The 13,689-nt window shown below is 38.0% G+C and overlaps 1 protein-coding gene across 1 annotated transcript in view; it reads left to right on the top strand.

Moving 5' to 3' along the window:
- The window catches only part of LOC143116912 (NACHT, LRR and PYD domains-containing protein 3-like), an 83,827-nt gene that overhangs the window by 29,256 nt on the left and 40,882 nt on the right, over window positions 1-13,689 (top strand). Inside the window, exons 4-5 of the mRNA XM_076278285.1 lie at window positions 4,713-6,047; window positions 6,111-6,558. Coding sequence (XP_076134400.1) covers window positions 4,713-6,047; window positions 6,111-6,558 — 1,783 coding nt within the window. The remainder of the gene's footprint in view (window positions 1-4,712; window positions 6,048-6,110; window positions 6,559-13,689) is intronic.

Genomic DNA, 13,689 nt, shown 5'->3' on the forward strand with positions numbered 1-13,689 from the left:
TGGTCCCCGGGGGCCACTCCCCCTCCGCGCTAGGCCCCCCGAAACCCAAAAAATGCAGTTTTTCCTAAATAACTACCTGAACCGTGGCACCGAGGATGAAGAAATTTTTATGGTATGTTGGTCTCAAGGGCCCACATCAACCTAGCCCATAATCACTCATTTGTGATTTGCACCCCCCCGGTAAAAAAATAAAATGCAATATCATTCTGCTTTAATCGCCCCTCTCTTCAGTTAAGATGGGGGGGTCTAAAAAAATTAAGTTATGTGTACATTTTGTGACTGTACACTCATTGGCCTGTAGATGGTGGTGCACACATATACACACGCACACACACACACAGGAACGCACATACATCAGTATCGGCAATTACAACGGCCGATACATAATTACAAATTCAGTAGGATTAAAGGAAAACCAAATATTCATCATAAAGGAAAACCAAATATTCATCTGGGGGTACTCCCCCAGAATTTTTTTAATTAGTTTAATGTGATTTCCTGTATTCTGGTGCATTTTGGGGATGGGCAATACTAAATTCAATCAGATTCATAGCCTACATCCTGATGTGTTGATATTGAGGCAATGATTCCATGCAAAGGCTTGGGCTTCAGGGCCCCCTGACACCTTGGGCCCCTGGGTCTGGGCCCGGAAGGCCCGTGCAGTAATCCATCCCTGGGACCAGGGTCCCAGAGTTATATGAACATTGGTATCAAAGGGATCTAGCCTACTACTAGGACCATGGGCGTCGGAGGCATTGTGAAAGTGGGTGGGACATTTCAGCGGGGGGTATGGGGGTCCTCCCCCAGAAATTTTTTTTTGGACTAGAATTCTGGTACATTTTAACAGGTTATTTAGATACTTCTATATAACAAAATAAAGCCAGCCTACGAAATTAATAAAAAGTAAATCATGCATAATTTAAAAATAACTCAATAGGCTACTTGGCTACGCAATAAGGTTTCCATTACAGCACCGCGGACGTTCAATGAACGTATGAAAGCGGATGGTTTGTTTGAAATCCCGACACATGGAACGTAATAGTGATCATCAAATACCTCCCCAGATTTCAGTGCCCATCAGTCCCAACATTTAACAATATAATCAAACAGTCCAAAAGTAAATTAAATATCAAACTAAACCGAAAATGTCATGCTTTAGAAGGCCTACCAGTATGCCGCTCCAAGAAACGCATGTCTCAAAATAAAACTCGCATAAGAAATAAAGGGCTGTCTCGAATACAATCCTGCCCCTAAAGGCCTGTACTGTCTTAAGACCCCGGCCATAATTTGAGGATACAGTATCTAAGTAGACAAACTGGCTTCAGATATCCAACAGAGTGAATAGAGATTGTGCAGTCTTAGCTGTGGTTAGTGACGTGATGCTGTTAATGGGGAGTTTTACATAGCCTAGCGTAAACCTATAGGTTATTATTTATTTGGCATACCTATAAGGCTTTTTACCTTATCAAAAGTGAGGGGGACGACTGATCTCTTCAACACTGCGGGGGATTTGGCGCTTGTCACTGTGTGTGTGACAGAAGCGGAATGGGAGAATGCGTGTAACAAAAAATGTATGAGCGATTTACGCGAAAATGGGAGAATCCAATGAAAATGACAATGAAGCACTAAACAGATGCTGAAAACAGCACTGGTATTTCACACGGCAAAAGTGGGGGTGGGGGGTCCAAACTAACAATTTTAAAGAGTGGGTGGGTGTTTTGTAAGAATTTAAGAAATGTTTGTATATTTTGCATCAATCAGATGCACTTTCAAAATAAATTCAGAGGTCAGACTTGCTTATTTTTATGGAAATATTTGTGCTGTAGCCTAAGCTATTTTGCACTTCAGAATTATAACCATGCACACACAGGTGGAATAGTTATGGTGATATTGCAATAAGTTCACAACCACAAAAACATATGCTACATTTCACAGTTCAGAAATGTGTGTACATTTCAGCACTCCATGAAATTATGCAGAAGTGGTCACCTGTGTTATTCAGCTAGTTTATTTAAGATAATATATTGGTCATTGTAATGGCCATAGCCTATAGCCTACATGATATTCCTTTTTCAGGATGTACCCATATCTGCATGATGTGAATGTTTGCATATGGCTTATGTCAGGCTTTATATCAATATTTGTGTCTCGTTATTTGATTTTCTTCATATTTTTGCATTAATGTCAATAGGAAGCATGCCAATATAAATATATTCATTTATCTGTAATGGGATTGGCTGGAACCTGACAATATAAGAACCATGATAGTGGGATAATCTATGGCTGAGCAATTTACAAAAATGTATGTAGGCCTACTGACAAATAGTTAACATTAGAATACATTATAATTTCGCCCCAATGAGGCTATGTAGAAATGTGTTGCAATTTCAAAACCGGATTACTCAGGAACCACTTATTGCACAGAGGCATGCATAAAGCATCCTCGTATTCGGTAGGTTTGCTGTTTATTGTGAAATAGGGTTTTCCACGTGTTGTGTGAAGGGTTAGTGAAATATTAAACCGAGAGTAATGGGTAAATGCAAATATGATTAGCCTAAATTGCACGTCGGTTCAATGTTAATTCTCTCGCGAACCATTTATCACAGCAACTTGGCGCTAGTATCATTGGAAAGCTTAGATTCCGCACGTTCACATGTGTGATGTGTGATATCATATGTATAGGTTTAGTTTAGTTGAACCACATCTGCCAGGTATTTGACCTACCAGGTTGACACTTCAGCGTGAAAAATACTCAATAATACTCAAAGCATACCTGAAGCCGGGGAAATGCGGGGGGGGGGGGGGGGGGGGATGCGCCTGGGATGGCTTCTGAAGTAGCATCGCAAATGAGAGAAAATTTAGAAAATTCCACAGACAGGGGGTGCTCTTGAACCCTCTCACCGTCTCTGAAAGCATAATCGTGGCTCAACAGGTAGATCTATAGGCTAAACTCATTTTTCAGGCATCTGACCGACCGGGTTGACACTTCAGCGTGAGAAATCGGGGGTGTGGCGTGTGAGCGTGTGAAACTAATCAAATGCGTGTGTCTCACGGCCAATGCGTGAGAGTTGGCACCTATGATTTAAACCAGATGTTTTAGAGCGCACGTTGAGATGTATTCAGGGCAGGGCTGTACCTACACATATTTGTTGCACGTGCTACAAAAATCATTCTTTGCGATGGATGATTTAGTACCAACGTTACACCGGTCAGATACAGTTTTGCCTATGGCTATTCCGTGAGACTGAGGCGCTTTTTGTTTGTTCGAAGTGCGTGTTTAGGGTGTGAGAGAGGAGTCGATGTGCTTTGATTCCAGCTTGGTAGTTGTAGTCTATGCGATTAAAAAACACGTGTGTGTGAAGTATCCAAACAATGATAACGCTTTCATTATGGCTGCTTTAGCCACATACCTTGAGCTACTGTACAGTGGGTTGGGTTTCATTTAGAAGTGTCCACTTCATTCGCCCTTTCCGTGATAAACACAGCTACGTGAAATGTATTACTGATATGCAAAACTATTAACTTTTCGCCAAGAGGTGGCAGCTTGATACTGTAAGGTGTAACCCTTTGGTTCCAAAGGAGATTTTATTTGGGTCGCCTGCATAGCCTAGTGACAAGTGTTGTGTAATAGGCCTAGCATAGGGCCTACCTTATATAGCTTATAGTTTAACAGTCACGGTTTTGTCATAACTCCCTCTATGCATTTTTGCATTTAGAATAGCTCTGAAACCGGGGGGCGAACACGTCGCAGGGGGGGCGCCAGTGCGTGGATATCTCAATCGCAAAATTAAACAATATTTGTATCGGACGCCTACCATGGACTAGGCTGGGTGAAAATCAAAAGATTGCGTCAAAAGATTGAGCTTAACCATGGACCTCATAGTTGCAAAATGCAAGGGAACATGAATCAGCATATTATTTGCACAAACAATAACGGACAGTAGCTCTTCAACTTTGCCCGTTAAAATGTGTATGAACAGTCTCGCAACGCATTGAAGGCCCTTTTGGACATGTCAGTTATTTGCACCACTGGGTAAAACGGTATTTTGTTCTAGACTACTGGTATTTAATTTGTGCATTGACAATAAAGCTGAATATCATTTGAACTAGATGACTAAACTTATGCATATGTAGAAGAAGAAACATTCACAAAAATCCATGACATGACCTCTCTTCTTGATAGCTGTTGAAAACTGCATGGAACTGACAGGGATTGTTATGTTTAATAATAATAAATAAATAAATACATTATGCTGCTACCTTCTGCTTTTCCCAAATACAATGTAGCCTACAGGTGTACCTTTCATCAGTCCAGTTGCAATGGATGGACTGTGATGAACTTCCCTACTTGTGATTGTTTAGAGATTTTAAAGGTTTTATAACAATGCTACAAATTTTTTGGCCCAGAAACAAATCTATTCACCTTTGCAGCGCCAGTAGGCTACTTTGTGTGCGGAATGTGTGCAAACACACATTCCAAACAAGCATACACAAAAGTTTCAAGAGTGGGGGGTGGAGTAGAAGATGGAGACAAATTCATTAATATGATTTATTTTCGCGGAATGGATGTACAGGACTGAGCGGCGGTCATATTTTGTACCGCTATGCGGTACATCTAGTTATAACCGTGTTTTTTTAATTTTTCAATTATTATTATTATTATTGACTGTTATCATGACTTTTTAATTAATTGTTTTGACATATTTAAACAGATAATGATCTGAGGAGAGTTATAAAGAATCACAAAGCCAGTCTGAAGAGGAGGTTTGAGAACATATCTGAAGGCATCATCAAACCAGGAGCTGAGACACCCCTCAATAAGATCTACACAGAGCTCTACATCACAGAGGGAGAGAGTGAAGGGGTCAATAAGGAACATGAGGTTTTGCAAGTAGAGTCAGCATCCAGATCTCAGAACACAGAAGACACACCAATCAACTGCAATGACATCTTCAAGCCCTTACCTGGACAGGAGAAGCACATCAGAACTGTAATGACCAAAGGCGTTGCTGGCATTGGAAAAACAGTCTCAGTGCAAAGGTTAATTCTTGACTGGACAGATGGGGTAGCCAATCAGGACGTAGATTTTATGTTCCCCCTTTCTTTCCGTGAGCTGAATTTAGTCAGGAATGATCAGTACAGTCTTCACAGGCTCCTGCTTGACTTCCACCCTGAACTGAAGGAGCTGAATGATGGTGAAGGATACAAAGACTGTCAGGTTGTGTTCATCTTTGATGGTTTGGATGAGAGTCGGTTGACTCTGAATCTGGAACAGAACAGTAAGTTGTCTGATGTGAAACAAACATCATCAGTGGATGTTCTGATGACGAGCCTCATTCAGGGAACTCTGTTTCCCTCTGCACTCATCTGGATAACCTCACGACCAGCAGCAGCCAGTCAGATTCCTGCTCAGTACATCCACCAGGTAACAGAAGTACGAGGCTTCAATGACCCACAGAAGGAAGAATACTTCAGGAAGAGAATCAGGGATGAGAGTCAGGCCAACAGAATCATTTTACACATCAAAGCATCCAGAAGTCTCCACATCATGTGCCACATTCCAGTTTTCAGTTGGATTGCAGCCACTGTACTTCAGCAGATGCTTGGACAGGACAACACCCAAGAAATTCCAAAAACTTTGACTGAGATGTTCATACACTTCTTGCTGATCCAAACAACTCGGAAGGATCAGAAATATAAAGAAAGACAAGAAACAGATAAGAAGAGGCTCATGGAATCACAAAAAAAAATACTACTGAAGCTGGCAGAGCTGGCTTTCAAGAGTCTAGAGAATGGCAACCTCATGTTTTATGAGGAGGACCTGAAAGAGTGTGGCATTGATGTCAATGAAGCCTCAGTGTATTCTGGCATGTGCACTGAGATTTTCAAGACAGAATCTGTGGAATCTCAACAGAAGAAGGTCTACTGCTTTGTGCATCTTAGTGTCCAGGAGTTTCTGGCAGCTGTGTTTGTGTTTCACTCGTATTTGGCTAAGAACCTTGAAGCGCTGAAATCCCTCATCACTGATGAGCAGAGAGATGAACTCAATCCATCATTTTTATCTTCTCTTCAATCAGCACTAGGATTAAAAGACAACTTGCATGTTTTACATAAGAGTGCAGTTGATAAGGCTTTAGCGAGCCAGAACGGACACCTGGATCTCTTCCTTCGCTTCCTTATGGGCATTTCTCTGGAGAGCAATCAGAGACTTCTGCGAGGTCTACTGAGCCGCACACACAACAGCTCAAATAGCATCAAGGAAACATGTCAGTACATGAAGAAACTCAACAGAAAAGGTCTTTCTCCTGAACGGTGTATCAATCTTTTCCACTGCTTATTTGAAATGAATGATGATTCCATGCACAAAGAAATTCAGACATACTTGTCTTCACCAAAGAACATCAAACAGAAGTTATCTCCTGCCCACTGTTCAGCACTGGCCCACATACTTCTGATGTCTGAGGAGGTGCTGGATGAGTTTGACCTGAAGAAATACAACACATCAGATGAGGGGCGCAGGAGACTGATCCCAGCTGTGAGGTGCTGCAGAAAGGCACGGTGAGTTTCTGATGGTGAGACTGTGCTGATAGCGACTGCATATAATGTTAAGTCACTGGTCTACTACTAACTGGGGTGAACCCAGACTAACCTGTTAATACATTTGAATTAGCTCTGCAGGTCAGTCTGGTAAGGAGGCCATTGGCATCTGTTCCTGAATCGCAGGACTATGTTAGTTCTTTAAAATTGAGTACATAACTACATTTAAAACCTTCATTTACAAGAAAGATGTGCTTATTGCACTTCTGAAACGATTTGGGTAGACTTTAATGCACTTATGTAAGTTGAATTTCATTGCTGGTTACGTCTGTAGAAGTCATGAAATAGAAAGTTCTGACACAGGCGTCAAAGGGATCTTCAGAGATCAGTCTGATCTTCAGAGCAAATTTAAAGTTAGTCTTGGTTCACCCAGGCTATCCTACTACTGATCTTGGCCGACAGTATAAAACCTTTAAAGTAACCTAAAGGTGAAATAGTCTTGTGTGAAGATGCACTTTTTTAGGACACCATTTTATTTGAATGAATTTTTGCAAATGTGTCTTTGTGAGCGGGCAGTCCGAGATGACAGGTTATTGGAACTCCCCGCAGAGCCAAAAACAAAATAACGTCCTGGCGACATGTGTTCCCATTTTTTGGAACGTCTAAAGCACATCCCCCGGACATTAGAACAGAAGTTATGGGCTTGAAATGTGACATTCTAATGTGTCAATTAGGGCCGTGGCACCCGAGATTCAAATGGACGCACGGGCAAACCTTTTGATATCTTGACCTGAAACTTCAGATTCCCTAGTTTGGTAACATAAGGCATATTTTCACAGCTTTTCAGTAAAATCTGAGAGGTACCATGTACATGATACCCCGATATTGGCTGTTTTCACATGGAATGACCCCAATGTTACTTGGTAAATTACCTCATTTACAGTGTTGGGGAGTAACGGAATACATGTACGGCGTTACGTATTCCAAATTATGAGTAACTGTATTCCGATACAGTTACAAGTTAAATAGTTGGTATTTAGAATACAGTTACATTGTTGAAATCAATGGATTACATGACGATACTTCTCTTTTTCATAAGTTTATTCACCGTGGTAAAGTTGGTTTTATATTGGACGTTGGATATTCGACACATTCGAAAAATCTATTTAGCACTGACTACGAGGGTCGAGTTTGTGTCAAACCAACTTTAATGTGTTTTTAAACAAGGCCTGCCTATATTACACAAAGCTTCTTTTGTCCAAAAACCCATGTTTTGATTTTATGAATTTTTTAGGCTGATAAAAGATTTCAATCTATTATGCGGCTTCACCTTTTGACTTACCCATACTAAAACACATCTCCTGAACTCGGCTTACTGCCCTTTCTAGTACACAAAGCTTCTTTTTCCCTAAAACCTACTCTTTGATTTTATACAATTTTTAATGTTAAATGTTTCAAATCTATTATGCGGCTTGCCCTTTTGACCTACCCATGTCAAAACACATCTGGTGAACTCGGATTACTGCTCTATATAGTACACAAAGCTTCTTTTTCCCAAAAATCCATTCTTTGATTTTATAAATACTTTTTAATGTAAAAAAAATGCTTTAAATGCTTTAAATCTATTATGCGGCTTGACCTTTTGACCTACCCATGTCAAAACACATCTGTTGCACTCAGCTAACTGCCCTTTCTAGTACACAAAGCTTCTTTTTCCCTAAAACCTACTCTTTGATTTTATACAATTTTTAATGTTAAATGTTTCAAATCTATTATGCGGCTTGCCCTTTTGACCTACCCATGTCAAAACACATCTGGTGAACTCGGATTACTGCTCTATATAGTACACAAAGCTTCTTTTTCCCAAAAATCCATTCTTTGATTTTATAAATATTTTTTAATGTAAAAAAAATGCTTTAAATGCTTTAAATCTATTATGCGGCTTGACCTTTTGACCTACCCATGTCAAAACACATCTGTTGCACTCAGCTAACTGCCCTTCATAGTGCACAATGCTTCTTTTTTCCAGAAACTCACTCTTTGATTTTATATACATTTTTTACTATTAAAAAATGCTATAAATCTATTATGTGCCTTCACCTTTTGACCTACCCATGTCAAAACACATCTGTTGCACTCGGCTAACTGCCCTACATAGTACACAAAGCTTATTTTTTCCAAAAACTCACTCTTTGATTTTATATTAATTTTTTACTATTAAAAAATGCTTTAAATCTATTATGCGGCTTGACCTTTTGACCTACCCATGTCAAAACACATCTGTTGCACTCAGCTAACTGCCCTTCATAGTGCACAATGCTTCTTTTTTCCAGAAACTCACTCTTTGATTTTATATACATTTTTTACTATTAAAAAATGCTATAAATCTATTATGTGCCTTCACCTTTTGACCTACCCATGTCAAAACACATCTGTTGCACTCGGCTAACTGCCCTACATAGTACACAAAGCTTATTTTTTCCAAAAACTCACTCTTTGATTTTATATTAATTTTTTACTATTAAAAAATGCTATAAATCTATTATGTGCCTTCACCTTTTGACCTACCCATGTCAAAACACATCTGTTGCACTCGGCTAACTGCCCTACATAGTACACAAAGCTTATTTTTTCCAAAAACTCACTCTTTGATTTTATATTAATTTTTTACTATTCAAAAATGCTATAAATCTATTATGCGGCTTCCCCTTTCGACTTACCCATGTCAAAACACATCTGTTGCACTCAGCTAACTGCCCTACATAGTACACAAAGCTTCTTTTTTTCAAAAACGCACTCTTTGATTTTATATATTTTTTTTACTATTAAAAAATGCTATAAATCTATTATGTGCCTTCACCTTTTGACCTACCCATGTCAAAACACATCTGCTGCACTCGGCTAACTGCCCTACATAGTACACAATGCTTATTTTTTCCAAAAACTCACTCTTTGATTTTATATTATTTTTTTACTATTCAAAAATGCAAAAAAACAAGCTACCTCTTTGTAGGTAGACATACATCATTACAGTGCATGAAGTTCTGTTATCCGAAGTCTTCTTCTTCTTCTTCTTCTTCTTCCCACCAAATTTCTGCGTCTAATTCAGCTTTAACCGTTTAACGTAGAAACTTCGTTCAAATTTGTAACGTAGGTCTTGAAAAGGACACGTGGGGAATGTATTTTTCACTTTTGTAAACTTCATACTTTTTGAGATATTAATAAAAAACAAGCTTATTTTTCCCCATAGACTTTGCATTAGCACTATGACATCACAATGGACTAATTAACTTGATTTGCACCTGTATCAACTTCCATCTGCTCACTACTAGGACCCATCAAAGGGCCAGTTAAACTGATTGCACCTGTATCAACTGCTTTCTGCTTAACTAGGCCAACTCTCTCTGTGTCTCTCCATTCTACAAGGATATAAGGCACATTCCATCCAACTTTCTATCCATTCATCCTCTTCAAACCATTCACTCATCCACCCATTAAACTATACATCAACATCCATTAAACAATCTGCCTATCAACATCCATTCAACTCTCTGTCTATCAACATCCATTACACTATCTACATTCAACTTTTAAACTATATACTCTGTCTCAGGCTTTAAGCATACAATCTGGCTCTCTTAAGACTACTATTTCCTCTGCCCACAACTGTTTCAAAATACATGTCCTCACTACAATAATTCACTATTAAATAATTTAACTATTTAAACTACTCAACTATTTAACTGTTCAGCCATTTCAACTGTCAGTTGTTATCAACTATGACTCCTGCCAACTGTTTCCCAATAAAAGTTTGTTTGGCATTTTATGTTAATATACAGTATGTTTATATTTTCATGCACTGGTAATTTCCTCGAAATTACATTTTCTAGTTTATATTTATTAAGTTAACTATATTTTGTTTTCCATCCAAAGTTCCATTTGGCTGTGTAAATCAACTGGATTTTTTTATATTTTCAATAAATCTATAATATAGATTTATAACATTTTTTGATAATAAAACATCTATAAAATCAAAGAGTGGGCTTTGGAAAAAAATAAGCTTTGTGTACTATGTAGGGCAGTTAGCTGAGTGCAGCAGATGTGTTTTGACATGAGTAGGTCAAAAGGTGAAGGCGAATAATAGATTTATAGCATTTTTGAATAGTAAAATATTAATATAAAATCAAAGAGTGAGTTTTTGAAAAAAAAGAAGCTTTGTGTACTATGTAGGGCAGTTAGCTGAGTGCAACAGATGTGTTTTGACATGGGTAGGTCGAAAGGGGAAGTGGTATAATAGATTTATAGCATTTTTCAATAGTAAAAAAATTATATAAAATCAAAGAAAGAGTTTTTGAAAAAAATAGGCTTTGTGTACTATGAAGGCCAGTTAGCTGAGTGCAACAGATGTGTTTTGACATGGGTAAGTCGAAAGGGGAAGCCGCATAATAGATTTATAGCATTTTTCAATAGTAAAAAATGTATATAAAATCAAAGAGTAAGTTTTTGAAAAAAAGAAGCTTTGTGTACTATGTAGGGCAGTTAACTGAGTGCAGCAGATGTGTTTTGACATAGCATTTTTGAATAGTAAAAAAATAATATAAAATCAAAGAGTGCAATTTTGGAAAAAAGAAGCTTTGTGCACTATGAAGGGCAGTTAGCCGAGTGCAGCAGATGTGTTTTGGCATGGTTAGGTCAAAAGGTCAAGCCGCATAATAGATTTAAAGCATTTAAAGCATTTTTTTTACATTAAAAAATATTTATAAAATCAAAGAATGGATTTTTGGGGAAAAGCTTTGTGTACTAGAAAGGGCAGTAAGCCGAGTTCAGGAGATGTGTTTTAGTATGGGTAAGTCAAAAGGTGAAGCCGCATAATAGATTGAAATCTTTCATCAGCCTAAAAAATTCATAAAATCAAAACATGGGTTTTTGGACAAAAGAAGCTTTGTGTAATATAGGCAGGCCTTGTTTTAACACATTACAGTTGGTTTGACACAAACTCGACCCTCGTAGTCAGTGCTAAATAGATTTTTCGAATGTGTCGAATATCCAACGTCCAATATAAAACCAACTTTACCACGGTAGTTTATTCACTCTCTAAATAAATTAAGGCAACTCAATTTCCCAGAAACTCCTGAAAGCAATCTATGATGAAATTGTTTCCATGTTTAAATCCAAGCCCCGCCGTCTTGCACTAGCCTCAAAACGCAGCCAGCGCGCATTATGGACGCGTCATCGGAGACCCTGAAATTACTGTTTGCACAGCAAATTAGGAGTAAAGTAAGTGGAGGTAACTCCTGTTCCTCACTGATCGTGGTTCCTGATGTCTGTTCAAAGGATATTTTCCCAAGTATTAATAGCTCAGGCTACTTCGGGCAATCGGTTACACAGTTTGCTAATCAATAAACAAAGCCTAGTTCACGTGTTGATTTAGACCTACAATAAAACCAATCTCTAAAATAGGCACTGCATTCTAAGTTTTTTATTCTAACTTAAAATAGCTTTATGGATTATTTTTCTAATTAGATCTACATTTACGTTTTAAAATGAATTATATGGTGCAGAATTATTCTTGCGAGTAGCATATTTTAACGTGCGGTTTTTGATTGTCATTACGCGATCACGTTCATTTTGAGAGCACTGATATACAGTAGCCTATAGTGTTTACATTTACAGGTCATTTGCGTTCCACCTGTCATATGCGCCCCTCACTTGTACTGGGTTGATGCCACCGAAAAATCTCACAGGCACACCTTAATTATAATTTCTGGCTACGCCCTTAAAGTATCCTATTTATTTTGTTTGTTTTAATTAGCCTAGTCGCCTGCTGTAGTTTTAGTGGTCACCTTGCTATCAGGTAGCTTAGTTGACCTCCTCCTATGTGGGCCTAACACTTCAGCCATTTGGAACAGAAGAACACACCAGAATAGGCCTTTTTAGTAGGCCTAAGCAGGATTTGATGGCTGCATTCCTACACTTATAAAAAGCAATTCAATGCGGAAGTAATCTAAGTATTCAGAATACGTTACTCAGATTGAGTAACGTAACGGAATACGTTACAAATGACATTTTTGGGCATGTATTCTGTATTCTGTAACGGAATACGTTTTGAAAGTAACCCTCCCAACACTGCTCATTTATTTCATTGGCAATGCAATGCAATGTTATTCAGACTTCATCGGTCCTACTGTATGCCAGCTGATACTCATTTGTTAATACTTACTTAACATAACTTCACCAGTAATAAGCATTTGTTCAATTGGAGTTCATAATTACCTACCACTTGTGTGTACCCCGATTAAAGTCATGTCCTTAACATAACTTCACCAGTAATAAACATTTGTTCAGTTGGAGTTCATTATTACCTACCACTTTTGTGTACCCCCAAGTAAAGTCATGTCCTGCCACTCATTTGTTAATGCTTACTTAACATAACTTCATTAGTAAGAAGCATTTTGTTTAATTGCATTTTTAGCCCTTACTACAATTAGTAGATAAGTCAGGACCAGGCTCTAGGTTCGGAGGAACAGTTTGTAGTTAAATAATAATACAACAGACCAAAAAGTAAGTCTGAATGCCGGCTTATTTATATAAAAGAGTAGAAAAGACTTAGAAGCAGGTAGAAATAGTTACTGGTACCAACTAAATGACAGTTTACTTACACAATTCACATGAACATAACATAGACACAATCGTCCCATTCATATGCCATTTATTAATTGAAGTTGAACTTTTTCTTGGAAGGAAAAATAAAAGAAATACTATCTTCTTATTTTCAGTTTGACTCAAACCTATTTGGTTTCAAGAGTAGGCAACCTCCAACTTAATTTCAATTAAAGTTTCTCTTTAATTTGCTATTTAGTTTCTATTGTCTTGAGTTAACTCAGTTTAAGTTCTAATTTAATCTCAGTTAGTCATAAGTTCTTATTTCAACTGAGGGCTATTTTAGAATCTTTCTTACTTTCCCATTAACATGCTATGCCAGTGAGCTACTGAAGCTAAACTTTAAAGTAAATGTAAACGTAAAAAAATGTTTACAATATCAAGCCCATTAGCCAGATCGGCGCAACATAGGCTACATGAAAAATAACACAAGGAATGTAAAATCAAATTACATTCACAGTTAAACAATTCAACAGAATGAAAAACTATGAT

Source organism: Alosa pseudoharengus, unplaced genomic scaffold (genome assembly GCF_046254945.1).
Source record: "Alosa pseudoharengus isolate Yale_2024_CS ecotype anadromous, Long Island Sound unplaced genomic scaffold, YU_APseudo_1.1 YU_APseudo_1.1_scf_1, whole genome shotgun sequence".
Lineage (NCBI taxonomy): Eukaryota > Metazoa > Chordata > Actinopteri > Clupeiformes > Clupeidae > Alosa > Alosa pseudoharengus.